The sequence below is a fragment of the Chiloscyllium plagiosum genome, unplaced genomic scaffold (assembly GCF_037043375.1).
Source record: "Chiloscyllium plagiosum isolate Xiang-an unplaced genomic scaffold, Cpla_swu_hap1 HiC_scaffold_25, whole genome shotgun sequence".
NCBI classification, from domain to species: domain Eukaryota; kingdom Metazoa; phylum Chordata; class Chondrichthyes; order Orectolobiformes; family Hemiscylliidae; genus Chiloscyllium; species Chiloscyllium plagiosum.
Genome location: NW_028270163.1, coordinates 59417042 through 59430479, shown reverse-complemented (window position 1 = coordinate 59430479; position 13438 = coordinate 59417042). Strand labels below are relative to the sequence as shown.

Here is a 13438-nt window from a genome sequence, read left to right as displayed (position 1 = left end):
GACATATCAGAATGTCGACACGAATACCACCATTATGCGTGGAGACACCTCCCACTATGTACATGGCAGGTAGTCATGTGACTCAGACAATGTTGTCTATCTGAAATGCTGCAGGCAAGGATGCCCTGAGGAATGGTACATTGGTGAGACCAAGCAGACGCTATGACAACGGATGAATGGACGCTGCAGAACAATCAACAGACAGGAGTGTTCTCTCCCAGTCAGAGAACACTTCAGCGGTCTGGGACATTCAACCTTGGACTTTCGGGTGACCGTCCTCCAAGGCGGACTTCGGGACAGGCAACAACGAAAAGTGGCCGAGCAGAGGCTGATAGGAATGACCTGAACCGGGACCTTGGGTTCTTGTCACATGATGGGTGACCCCATTGCATTAAGCGCGCGCGCGCACACACACCCTCTCACGGACACTCATAACACCCCCCTCCCCACACACCCACATGCACACATACATATATAAGTTTGTGGGATGAATTTGTACTTGCAGAATTACGTTTTACTTTGCTCATAAACTGCATGAATCCATGTAAGATTCTGAAAATCCATGTTTTTTTAGATTAGAATCAGTCTGACCATTGTGCACAGGCAGCCTCATAAGGAGTTAACACCTTCAATACCTTATCTGGGCCGACATGACACCAATTGTTAAAGTGCACTTGAAAATGTAACTTTTAAAAAAAGTTTTGTGATTTACATATGAAAGAACTGATACCAACGTGGTCATTCTAACAGATGAGAGACTTAACAAACAATCGGGTCTTTTTTAATATATAATTTCAGTTACATCACACTGGAAACTTTTGCTATAAATTCTGTGTCTTACAATTTTATTCTTCACAATCACCTGATGAAGGAGCCATGCTTCGAAAGCTGGTGTTTCCAAATAAACCTGTTGGACTATAACCTAGTGTGTGTTTTTTAACTTTGTACACCCCAGTCCAACATTGGCGTCTCCAAATCATTACTTCCTCAAAAAACTCTAATAAGTTGGTTAAACACAATTTCCCTTTCACAAAGCTCCATTTACTCTGCTTAGATTCTTTGAACATTCTAAGTGCCCTGCATGTGCCTCTTTAATAGTAACTTTCAAAATTTTCCCTATTACAGATGTTAAGTTAACTGGATTGTAGTTTTCTTTTTTCTGTCTCCCACCTGTATTCAATAAAAGACTTGCACTCATGGATGTAAGTTTGCTCGCTGAGCTGGAAGGTTTGTTTTCAGACGTTTCATCACCATACTAGGTAACATCATCAGTGAGCTTCTGTATGAAACACTGGTGGCATGGCCTGCTTTCTGTTTATGTATTTAGGTTTCCTTGGGTGACGTTGCCTAGTATGGTGATGAGACGTCTGAAAACGAACCTTCCAGCTCAGCGAGCAAACCTACATCCAGAACCTCAACCTGAGTTATAAATCTTCTCAAAATTCGCTTACTTGCATTCATATTTTGCAATCTAATGAAACCTTCCCTGAATCTAGGTGGTTTTAGAAAATTAGAACCAACGCACAAAATATCTCACTTGCCATTTCTTTAAAAACCCGAAGGCCATGTCCATGAGAACCAAGAACCTCTCAGCTTGATTTCCAGTAATTTGTTCATTACCATTTCTCCGATGATTGTGACTTTTTCCTTTATCTTTTCTCATCCGAGATATTAAGTATCTTAAATGATGTAGGGATAGAATGGGAAAGCGGCATTGTGGTAGAAGATAAGCCATGATCTTGTTGAATAGTGCAGCAGCCCTAGAGGGCCAAATGGCCTTCTCCTACTCATTGTACTTTACTTCTCATCTAAATCACCACTTTTCCTGCATGATTCAGGCAGTGATTGTTCGTAGGTTCTTTCTCAGTGGGAGGGCATGACAATGTAACTCAGTTTTAATCCTCTCCACATTAAATGTGCACTCACTTACTTACTAGTGCCAGTGTCACTGGATATCAATCAGATACAGTGACCCTGTCAAATTATTATCTCCAAAGTCCATTGTATAATACTCATTATGGTGATGATTAGTTACAAACTCATCTGAGCAGTAGTTGGGAGAAGTCACTTAGTGGAGAAAGTGAGGTCTGCAGATGCTGGAGATCAAAGTTGAAACTTTATTGCTGGAACAGCACAGCAGGTCAGACAGCATCCAGGGAACAGGAGATTCGACGTTTCGGGCACAGGCCCTTCTTCAGGAATGAGCAGAGAGTGTTCAGCAGGAGAAGATAAAAGGTAGGGAGGAGGGACTTGGAGGAGGGGCGTTGGAAATGTGATAGGTGGAAAGAGGTCAAGGTGAGGGTGATAGGTCGGAGTAGGATGGAGGCGGAGAGGTCAAGAAGAAGACTGCAGGTCAGGAAGGCGGTGCCGGGCTGGAGGGATCCGGCTGAGACAAGGTGGGGGGAGGGGGGATGAAGAAACTGGTGAAGTCCAAGTTCATCCCCTGCGGTTGGAGGGTTCCCAGTCGGAAGATAAGACGCTCCTCCTCCGACCGTCGGGTTGTTGTGGTTTGGCGGTGGATGAGTCCAATGACCTGCATATCCTCGGTGGAGTGGGAGGGGGAGTTGAAATGCTGTGCTACAGGTTGGTTGGGTTGGTTCGTCCAGGTGGCCCAGAGGTGCTCTCTGAATCGCTCCGCAAGTAGGCGGCCTGTCTCCCCGATATAGAGGAGGCCACACCGGCTGCAGCGGATGCAGTAGATGATGTGGGTGGAGGTGCAGGTGAATCTGTGGCGGATATGGAAGTTTCCTTTGGGGCCTTGGAGAGAAGTGAGGGGGGAGGTGTGGGCGCAAGTGTTGCATCTCCTGCGGTTGCAAGGGAAGGTGCCAGGAGTGGAGGTTGGGTCGGTGGGGGGTGTGGATCTGACAAGGGAGTCGCGGAGGGAGTGGTCTCTACGGAAAGCTGATAGGGGAGGGGAGGGAAATATATCCTTGGTGCTGGGGTCTGTTTGGAGGTGGCGGAAGTGACGGCGGATGATGCGCTGTACATGGAGATTGGTGGGGTGGTAGGTGAGGACCAGTGGGGTTCTGTCCTGGTGGCGGTTGGAGGGGCGGGGCTCAAGGGCGGAGGAGCGGGAAGTGGAGGAGATGCGGTGGAGGGCACCGTCGACCACGTCGGGGGGGAAATTGCGGTCCTTGAAGAAGGAGGCCATCTGTGTTGTACGTATTTTGAACTGGTCCTCCTGGGAGCAGATGCGGCGGAGACGAAGGAATTGGGAGAATGGGATGTCGTTTTTACAGGGGGCAGGATGGGAGGAGGTGTAGTCCAGGTAGCTGTGGGAGTCGGTTGGTTTGTAGTAGAAGTCACTTAGTTTCATACTGAGAGAAACTCAACTCATATTGATGTAAGTCCTGAGAGTAGAGCATCTCAGTCCAGCTGCTCTGGTGAGTTTTTACCTGGATCAGGGCAACCAAGAGGAGTGATTACTCAAGCTGCATCATTTTACCTTTCTAATTTGATTTTTTTTTTGCATGAATACATTCAGTCTGGTTCACCTTTGCATTCAACAATGTTTTGCACAACAGACTGTTGACATCAATGAGACCACGTGAGGCAAGTTATCAGTCATAGATTCGTATAGCACGGAAACAGACCCTTCAGTCCAACTCATCCATGCTGACCAGAAATCCCAACCTAATATAGTCCCACTTGCCAGCACCCAGCCCATATCCCTCCAAACCCTTCCTAATTAATATACCCAATCGTAATGCTCTTTAAATGTTGTAATTGTACCAGCCTCCACCACTTTCTCTGGCAGCTCATTCCATACACGCACAACCCTCTGCGTGAAAAAGTTGCCCTTTAGGTCTCTTTTATATCTTTCCCCTCTCACCCTAAACCTATGCCCTCTAGTTCTGGATTCCCCAACCCTATCCATGCCCCTCTTGATTGTATAAACCTCTATAAGGTCACCCTTCAGCCTTCGACGTTCCAGGGAAAACAGCCCCAGCCTATTCAACTCTCTCTAACAGCTCAAATCCTCCAACCTGGGCAACATCTTTGTAAATCTTTTCTGAACCCTTTCAAGTTTCACAACATCCTTCCGATAGGAAGGAGACCAGAATTGCACACAATATTCCAAAAGTGGCCTAACCAACATCCTGTACAGCTGCAACATGACCTCCCAAATCCTATACTCAGTAGTCTGACCAATAAAGGAAAGCATACCAAATGCCTTCTTGACTATCCTATCTACCTACGACTCTACTTTCAAGGAACTATGAATCTGCACTCCAAGTTCTCTCTGTTCAGCAACATTCCCTAGGACCTAACCATTAAGGGTATCAGTCCTTATTTAATTTGGATGAGGAATTCATTTGTCGGGAGGAGACAGAGATTCAGGATAATAGTTGTGTACTAAAACTGATAGGAAATGAGTGGAGGAGAGCCCAAGGATCTGTTGTGGGCCTTAGCCTATGAATAACTTGGATGAAGGAAGAGAGAATTGAATATAGATAGTGAATGCTTGCTGAATCTTAATGTTTGGTGCACAACAATTTGGATGAAAACTGGAACTATTGAAATTTCAAAACTGAGATTGATAGATTTTTGTTATGAAAGAGTTTAAAAGGTTATAAAAATCAACAACAGATTCAAGATCATTAGACTCTTAATTCCAGATTTTTATTACATTCAAATTCCACTATCCTGTCACAGCAGATAGTGGAATTTGAATTCAATAAAAATCTGGAATTAGGAGTCTAATGATCTTGAATCCATTGTCAATTTTTGGGCGGCATGGTGGCTCAGTGGTTAGCACTGCTGCCTCACAGCACTAGGGTCTCAGATTCAATTCCAGCCTCGGGCGACTGTCTGTGTGGAGTTTGCACATTCACCCCGTATCTGCGTGGGTTTCCTCTGGGTGCTCCGGTTTCCTCCCATAGTCCAAAGATGTGCAGGTCAGGTAAATTGGCCATGCTAAATTGCCCATAGTGTTAGCTGCATTAGTCAGAGGGAAATGGGTCTGGATGGGTTACTCTTCAGAGGGTCAGTGTGGACTTGTTGGGCCAAAGGGCCTGTTTCCACACTGTAGGCAATCTAATCTAATCTAAAACCAAAGCGGATGGATGGAATGAAGGTACTTGTCAGCCATGATCTAATTAAATGATGGAAGAGGTTTGATGTGCTGAATCGTCTCTTCCTGTCCTAAAGTTGCTATGTTCTTCAAGACCATGATTAATTGTTCATAGAACAATACAGTACAGTACAGGCTCTTGGGCCCACGATGTTGTGCTGAGCATTTATCTTAATCCAAGAGCAACCTAACCTACACACCGCTCAATTTACTGCTGTCCATATGCTTGTCCAACAGTCGCTTAAATATCTCTACTGTAATTCCTGATGAAGGACTTTTGCCCGAAACGTCGATTTTCCTGCTCCTTGCATGCTGCCTGACCTGCTGTGCTTTTCTAGCACCACTCTAATCTTGACTTTGATGTCCAGCATCTGCAGTCCTCACTTTCGCCTACTGTCTCTGACTCTAGTACCACTGCTGGCAGTGCATTCCACGCACCCTCCACTCTTTGTGTAAAGAACCTACCTCTGACATCTCCTCGATAGCTTCCTCCGATCACCTTAAACTTATGACCCCTCGTGACAGCCCTTTCTGTCCTGGGGAAACGTCTCTGGCTATCTATTCTATCTCTGCCTCTCATTATCGTGTACACCTCTATCAAGTCACCTCCCTTCTTCTCTCCAGTGTGAAAATCCCCAACTCAATCAACCTCTCTTCATAAGATAAGCCCTCGAATCCAGACAGCATTCTGGTGAATCTCCTTTGCACCCTCTCCAAAGCATCTACATCCTTCCTATAATGATGTGACCAGAAGTGGACATGATATTCCAAGTGTGGTCTAACCAGGGTTTTATACAGCTGCAGCAAAATCTCGCAGCTCTTAAACTCAATCTCCTTGCTAATGAAAACCAAAACACCATACACCTTCTTAACAACCCAATCAACTTGGGTGACGACTTTGAGGAATCTATGTACATGGATCCCAAGATTCCCCTATTCCTCCACACTGCCAAGAATCCAGTCTTTAACCCAGTATTTAGCATTCAAATTCAACCTTCCAAAATGAATCTCTTTGCATTTATCCAGATTGAACTCCATGTTCCACTTCTTAGCCCAGCTCTGCATCAATGTCTTGTTGTAGCCAGTAAGAGCCCTTGATGCTATGTACAACACCACCAATCCTTATGTCATTGGCAAACTTACTAACCCACCCTTCCACTTCTTCATCCAAGTTATTTATAAAATCTACAAAGAGCAGTGGCCTAAGGACAGATCCCTGTGGGACACCACTGGTCAACACTCCACGCAGAATATTTTCCATCCATTGCCACTCACTGTCTTCTTTCAGCCAGCCAATTCTATATTAAGACAGCAGATTTCCCTGTATCCTATACCTCCTAACCTTCTGAATGAGCCTACCATGGGCAACCTTCGCAAATATCTTACTGAAATCTATATACATCAGATCCACTGCTCGACCTTCATCAACTTGTCTTGTCACATCCTCAAAAAACTTAATAAAGCTTGTGAGCCATGACCTGCTCCTCACAAAACCAGTTGTGCTATTGACATAGTAATGTTTATATCTAAGTGTATGAATGTAATTATTAATGTATTATAAATGTTAAGTAGATCATGTGTTCTGTCAAGCTCAATGATGATGAGGAGAAAGTGAGGGCCTGCAGATGCTGGAGAGTCAGAGTCAAAAAGTATGGCATTGGAAAAGCACAGCAGGTCAGGCAGCATCCAAGGAGCAAGAGATTTGACGTTTTGGGCATAAGCCCCCCATCAGAAATGTGGAGGGGCAAGGTGTTGGGAGAAAACAGGGGCTTTATAATGGCTGATGTGTGGTTCAGAATAATGCTAAAAGCACAAATTCAATTCTCCTTCCAGCTGAAACATGAATTGAAATTGTGGAGAAACTTTCCTGAAGAAGGGCTTATGCCCGAAACGTCGATTCTCCTGTTCCCTGGATGCTGCCTGACCTGCTGCGCTTTTCCAGCAACACATTTCCAGCTCTGATCTCCAGCATCTGCAGACCTCACTTTCTCCCCGAGAAACTGATCAGGTCTGGCAGCATCTGTGGAGAAAGAAATCAGAGTCAATGCTTCAAATCTGGTGATTCTTCATCAGAATCAGTTAAGATAAATTTGGAAACTAGTTCCTCAACCTGCCTCTGGTGGTGAAAGACAATGATAAACCCAGTGACAAAAACCGTCAACAAAAATCTGCAGATTTTTAATTCTGAGCCAATGTGTCAAGGTCATGCCACTGGGCAGAGACAGCACATCAAGTGTGCAAATTAAATTGGGAATTGCTCAAAGATTTTGGTCACATGGTAATTACCATCCACTGCGATGCTGTATCTCCACATCTCAAAGTATGACCAAAGATTTTGGTCACAGTGAACTCATATTGTTGTATCAAGAACCAAAAATTGCTGGAGTAACTCAGCAGGTCTGGCAGCAGCTGTGGAGACAAAGCAAAGTTAATGTTTCGAGTCCAGTGACCCTTCCTCCGTTTTTGTTTCAGATTTCCAGCACCCGGAATTTTTTTGTTTTATCTTCGTTGCATGTTTTGTCACGAAATCAAGAAGTTATAAGTACAACACGATATAATGGGAATAAATAGAGATGTTTCCACTTGTGGTTCCCAAACTAAGGTCCACGAATACATCAGATTGTTACGAACATGTTCAACAAGAAACTCAGGATCAAAGTCTTTAACCAGATTGTGGCGACAATGTGGAATATACGACCACAAGGATGATTGAGGTGAGTAGCTTTGATACAGTTAAAGGGAAACTGGAGAGGCGCACGAGAATATTAAAAAAATGGACAGAATGTATGGTCCGACAATCGGAACCGAATTTTATCTGTACAATCTGATACATTTATATTTCTAACCGCACTTCACCTGAAGTGCATACATTCGATTCCTCTTGCAAAAATACTGGAGATTACTTAATAATTGTATCACTAAGATGCTAATAATTCCTGTGATCACTGTAAACTGATTGAAATGCTCCAAGGCATCAGAACAGGCTCCGGTACAACTTAGTGTACATTTACCAGCGGCTCGCTGGTGGCTTGACTGTGAGAGTCAAGATTAGGGGCAATGTTAGGAGCAGTAGCATCAGGGTTGATAGCCTAATAAACTCTTACTACTGAAAGGAAAATTTACTTCTGAGTGGTATGGCAGTTGCGTGAAAGTGTCCCCTGGAGAGTCCAGAATCAAAACTAAGCTGACATTGCGGTGCTGTACGAGAGTCTGTTGTACTTAGGGATGCCATCATTTGACGAAGATGTTAACTGGGGCTATGTCTTCTTGATATGGAGGAGCCGGTGTTGGACTGGGGTGGACAAAGTTAAAAATCACACAACACCAGGTTATAGTCCAACAGGTTAATTTGGAAACACGAGCTTTCGGAGCGCTGCTCCTTCATCAGGTGATTGTCTATAAGCTGGTGTTATGTGATTTCTCACTCTGTCTTCTTGACAAGAGAGAGAGCATAAAAAGATCTCAGGGCGAGGTTACCTGGTGTTCAGACAGCTTGTTACTGGGACCTCACCTGCTGCTCCCACTAACAGGTGCGCATGTGTCGTTAAAGTTTGGCTGTGATATGTTTACATTCTCAGTGTGGACCGTGGGGATTTGCAATGGAAAGAGTGCACGCAGATGAGGGTTGGAAACCTCAGGCTAAAATTGACACAGCAGCTCCAATCTGCACATGCGCGCGACCTCTCCCAGTTAAAGGCCCAGGCACCACGTGACTGAGGGGGAGGGGGAGGGGGCGGGGCAGGCGGTGCGCAGGCGCAGTCAGCCGGCCGATATGCTAATTTTGTTGATATTCCGCAGCGGAGCTTTGAAGAAAAACCAGAGGCAGCGGGACCGGGAGTGGGAGTGGGAGCGGGCGGCGGGGAGCCGGAGGAGGTGGTAGGACAGCGGGGTCCTGATGGAAAACACTCGCGATCTGGTGAGTGCGGCGCTAGCTTTGGGGCGCTAGGCCAGGCGGGAGGGAGGCAGAGGCCCAGGCTTCTTTGTTGTGAGGGTTACCCAGGCCTCAGGCTTTCCAGGGATTCGGCTGAGGGGCAGGCAACCGCGGTAGCGGGGGCTGCAGCCTGCATTCCGCCCAGCCGGGGAGGAGCCAGGCCCTTGTGCTGGTGCAGCTTCTGGGTCTTCACTCCTTGAGGCTTCGGCTCATTGTCACCCAGGCGCTGTGCCGTCTCTATAGCGACCGGGAGGCTGGCCTCCAGCTGGGGGGAGGGGGAGAAGGTGTCAGAGGTTGCTGCGGGCTCCCCACCCACTCTCCTCCTGCCCAGTCAGTGTGATCCCCCCCCCCCTCCCCCACGCCCTGCCCCGCCTTATTGCTTCCCCCTCTCTCTGTGTCCCTAACCCCCACCAGCGCCAGTCTCTCCCCATTCTTCTCTCACTCCTCTTCCCAAACCTTTTGTGTTTTTCTTCTCCTTTACCCGCCTGGGTCACTCTTTCTCCACTCAACGGGCCCCTCTTTGTTCCCCTATGTTTGTTGTTTTCTTTCAGTCTGGTACAACCTGACTGGTCACTGCTTCCTCATACTGTGATGTGCAGACATATAATTGGAATCCTATCTATGATTGAGTAGGGATGGGTCAAGGGAGATTTTATGGTGTTGAAAACTATGAATGACTTTTGTAGTGCAAGTGAGGGTAACTTAATTCTGTTGATAGTAGGGGCTGATTTTATCTGAGATTTATTTCTTTGCTGTCATTATTCAGTCCATCTTCTGCTTCAGTTTTTTGAAAAAGTAACTCTGTGCCCATGAGCCGCTGTTCCCTCGTGCAGATTTATTTCGCTGTAAGCCTTTTGAAGATCTCTGAGACTGACTCCACCACAACACAGTGCACTAGAGATCCTAACCACTTGCTGCTTAAAAATGCTTTTCCTCATGTCATTGTTGTTACTTTTGCCCAACATTACAAGTTGCTGTCCTCTGATGTTTAGTCCTTTCACAAATGGGAATGGATTACTCCTGTCCTTGTTTTAGTAGATTACTCACAATGTTAAAACTTGCATCAAATCTTCTCCAAACCTTTACTCTTCCAGAGCAACAGGCCTCACTTCTCCAAACTAGCTATATAACTTAAGCTCTCTTTCTTGTAATAATTATTGTAAACTTTTTCTTTAGCCTTTCTAATGACTTTTGGATGTAGGTTTGCTCGCTGAACTCAGTGAGCAAACCTACATCCAAAACCTCAACCTGAGCTCCAAATCTTCTCAACTTTCTAATGACTGTACGCACACCCTAAAATGTGGTCTAGAATTGATTACATCAATTCAGGTTAAATCAATATTTCTACAGGTTTATCATACCTTTTTGTATTATGTGCCCCTGTTTCTAAATCCTATAATCCAGAATGCTTTTTTCACCACTTGCTCAAGTTGCCATTACCTTCGTTGGTTTACACACACATAGTCTTCAGTTCCTCAGCTCCTGTTTCTGTATTGAAAATTTACCCTTTTATATTGCTGCTTTGCACTTCCCTGCAGCATATTTCATTTGTCGCTTGTCTGTGCACCCCACCTGCCCCTGCCCTCTTCAGTTTATCTCACTCAGATTATAAAACTTTCCATTTTTTTTGTCATCTGCAAATTTATTCTGAGCTTAATGTGATTTAGAAAGTGTTGACTGAAAGGTGGAAGCAGATTTTAAAGTAATGTTTGAAAGTACAACAAATATTCCAAGGAGGAGCATTTGCTGGATCATGGGGAAGAACAGGGGAGTGGTACATTTTTAGCTCTTCTGAAGTTTGGAACAGACATGATGATTGAAGGGTGTCCTTTTTTGTGCTTCATCATTCTTGATCAAATTTGCATACCTTGAGTTGTCTTGTCGCAGAAACATAAAGAATGGATGTAGGGGTAGACCATTTGCTTCTTCAAGCCTTCTCTGCCATTCAATATGATTGTGGTAGGTCATCCAACTACACCTTGTTCCTCCTTTTTCCCTATATCTTTTGATTTTTTTAGCCTAAGAACTATGTCTGACTTCTTATTGAAAACATGTGATCATCACTCTGGGTGAAGAAATTTCTCCTTAGCTCAGTTTTAATGGCCTACCTCAGATCCTTAGACTGTGATCCTTGATTCTGGACTCTCTGGTTATTGAAACCATGTTATGTTTACCCTGCCTAGTTCAGTTAATTTTTATAGATCCCTGAGGTGTCCCCTCAATCTTCTAATCTCCAGTGAATGTAGTCCTAACTGATTCAGTCTCTGTTCATTCATCAATCCTGCCATACCAGGTAAAACTTTGCTGAACTCGCACCATGGCTAGAACATCCATCCATCCTAAGGTACAGAGACAAGAACTGCACATAATATTCCATGTCTGGTCTCACCAAGGCTCTGTACAATTCCAGCAAGACATTCCTACTTCTGTACTCTAACCATCTCGCTATGAAGGTCAACATACCTTTTCCCACCTTCACCAACAGCTGCACCTGCATGCTAGCTTTCAGCAATTGGTGTATGAAGGCACTCCAGTCTCGTTACACCTCCCTTTTCAAATCTATTGCCATTCAGGTAATCTGCCTTCCTCTTTTTTTTTTGTTTTGCGACAAAAGTGGATAACCTCCTACGTATCCATGTTTCATTGAACTTGCCAAACGTTTGCCCACTCACTCAACCTGCCCAAACTCATACCCAACAGCTTACACAGCAATTGACAGTAATTGGGGATTCATCCAGAATAGAACTTGGAACCTTTCACACATCATTGTACAAACTGTCACCAAGTGCGAATCATACCTTGAGACCAATGAACCAAATTATGTTAGAACATAGAACAGTGCATCCAGGCCGTTCAGCCTATGATGTTGTGCTGAGCAGTTATCTTAATCTAAGGTCAACCTAACCTACACACCTCAATTTACTGCCATCCATGTGCTTGTCCCGCAGTTGCTTAAAAGTTCCTTCTGTCTCTGACTCTACTCCCACTCCTGGCAGTGCATTCCGTGCAACCACCACATTCTATGTAAAGAACCTACCTCTGACATCTCCCCTATACCTTCCTCCAATCATCTTAAAATTACGACCCCTCGTGACAGCTATTTCTGCCCTGCGGAAAAGTCTCTGGCTACCTATTCTGTCTCTGCCTCTCATCACTTTGTACACCTCTATCAAGTCACCTCTCTTCCTTCTTCTCCCCAGGGTGAAAAGCCCTAACTCTCTTTGCAAGACAAGCCCTCCAGTCCAGGCAGCATTCTGGTAAATCTCCTCTGCACCGTCTCGAAAGCATCTACATCCTTCGTATAATGAGGTGACCAGAAGTGGACACAATATTCCAAATGTGGTTTAACTAGGGTTTTAGAGCTACAGCAAAATCTCATGGCTCTTCAGCTCAATCCCCCGTTAATGAAAAACAAAACACCATACGCCGCCTTAACAACCCTATCAACTTGGATGCCAATTTTTGAGGGATCTGTGTACATGGATCCCAAGATCCTACTGTTCCTCCACACTGCCAAGAATCCTGTCTTAAACCTGTATTCAGCATTCAAATTCGACCTTCCAAAATGAATATCTTTGCGTTTATCCAGGTTGAAGTCCATGTGCCTCTTCTCAGCCCAGCTTTGCATCCTATCAATGTCTTGTGGTAGCCTGCAACAGCCCTTGACACTATCTACAACACCACCGACCTTTCTGTCAATTGCAAACTTACTAACCCATCCTTCCACTTCTTCCTGCAAGTCATTTATAAAACCTACAAAGAGCTGCGGCCCGAGAACAGATCCCTGCGGGACACCACTGATCACCGACCTCCAGGCAGAGTACTTTCCATCCACTACCACTCACTGTCTTCTTTCGGCTAGCCAATTCTGTATCCAGACAGCCAAATTTCCCTATATCCCACACCTCCTAACTTCGTGAATGAGCCTACAGTGGAGCGCCTTATCAAATATTTTACTGAAATTCATATACACCACATGCATTGCTTGACTCTCATCAATTTGTCTTGTCACATCCTCAAAGAACTCAGTAATGCTTGTGAGGCATGACCTGCCCCCCTCAAAGCCATGCTGGCTATCTTTAATCAAACTGTTTTTCCAAATAGACGTGAATCCTATCTCTCTGGATCCTTTCCAGTACCTTGCTTACCATGGAAGTAAGGTCTATAATTCCCAGGAATTTTCCTTTTCTTGAACAGAGGAACAACATTTGCCTCCCTACAATCATCCGGTACTACTCCTGTGGAGAGTGAGGATGCAAAGATCATCGCTAGAGGCGCAGCAGTCTCATTCCTCGCTTTCCGTAGTAACCTTGGATATATTTGTTCCGGCCCTGGGGACATATCTATCTTGATGCTTCCCAGAATTTTCAGCACATCCAGTTCCATAGTATCAATCTGTTTAAGCCTATTAACCTGGTCCATAGTGTTCTCAC

At 44.9% G+C, this 13438-nt stretch overlaps 1 protein-coding gene across 2 annotated transcripts in view; it reads left to right on the top strand.

Moving 5' to 3' along the window:
- Window positions 1–8884: 8884 nt before the first annotated feature.
- mbtd1 (mbt domain containing 1) overlaps window positions 8885–13438 on the top strand; it is a 73829-nt gene continuing 69275 nt past the window's right edge. For both annotated transcript variants that reach the window (XM_088000775.1, XM_043715171.2), the window contains exon 1: window positions 8885–8990. In XM_088000775.1, coding sequence (XP_087856901.1) covers window positions 8970–8990 — 21 coding nt within the window. In that variant the 5' untranslated portion in view covers window positions 8885–8969. The remainder of the gene's footprint in view (window positions 8991–13438) is intronic.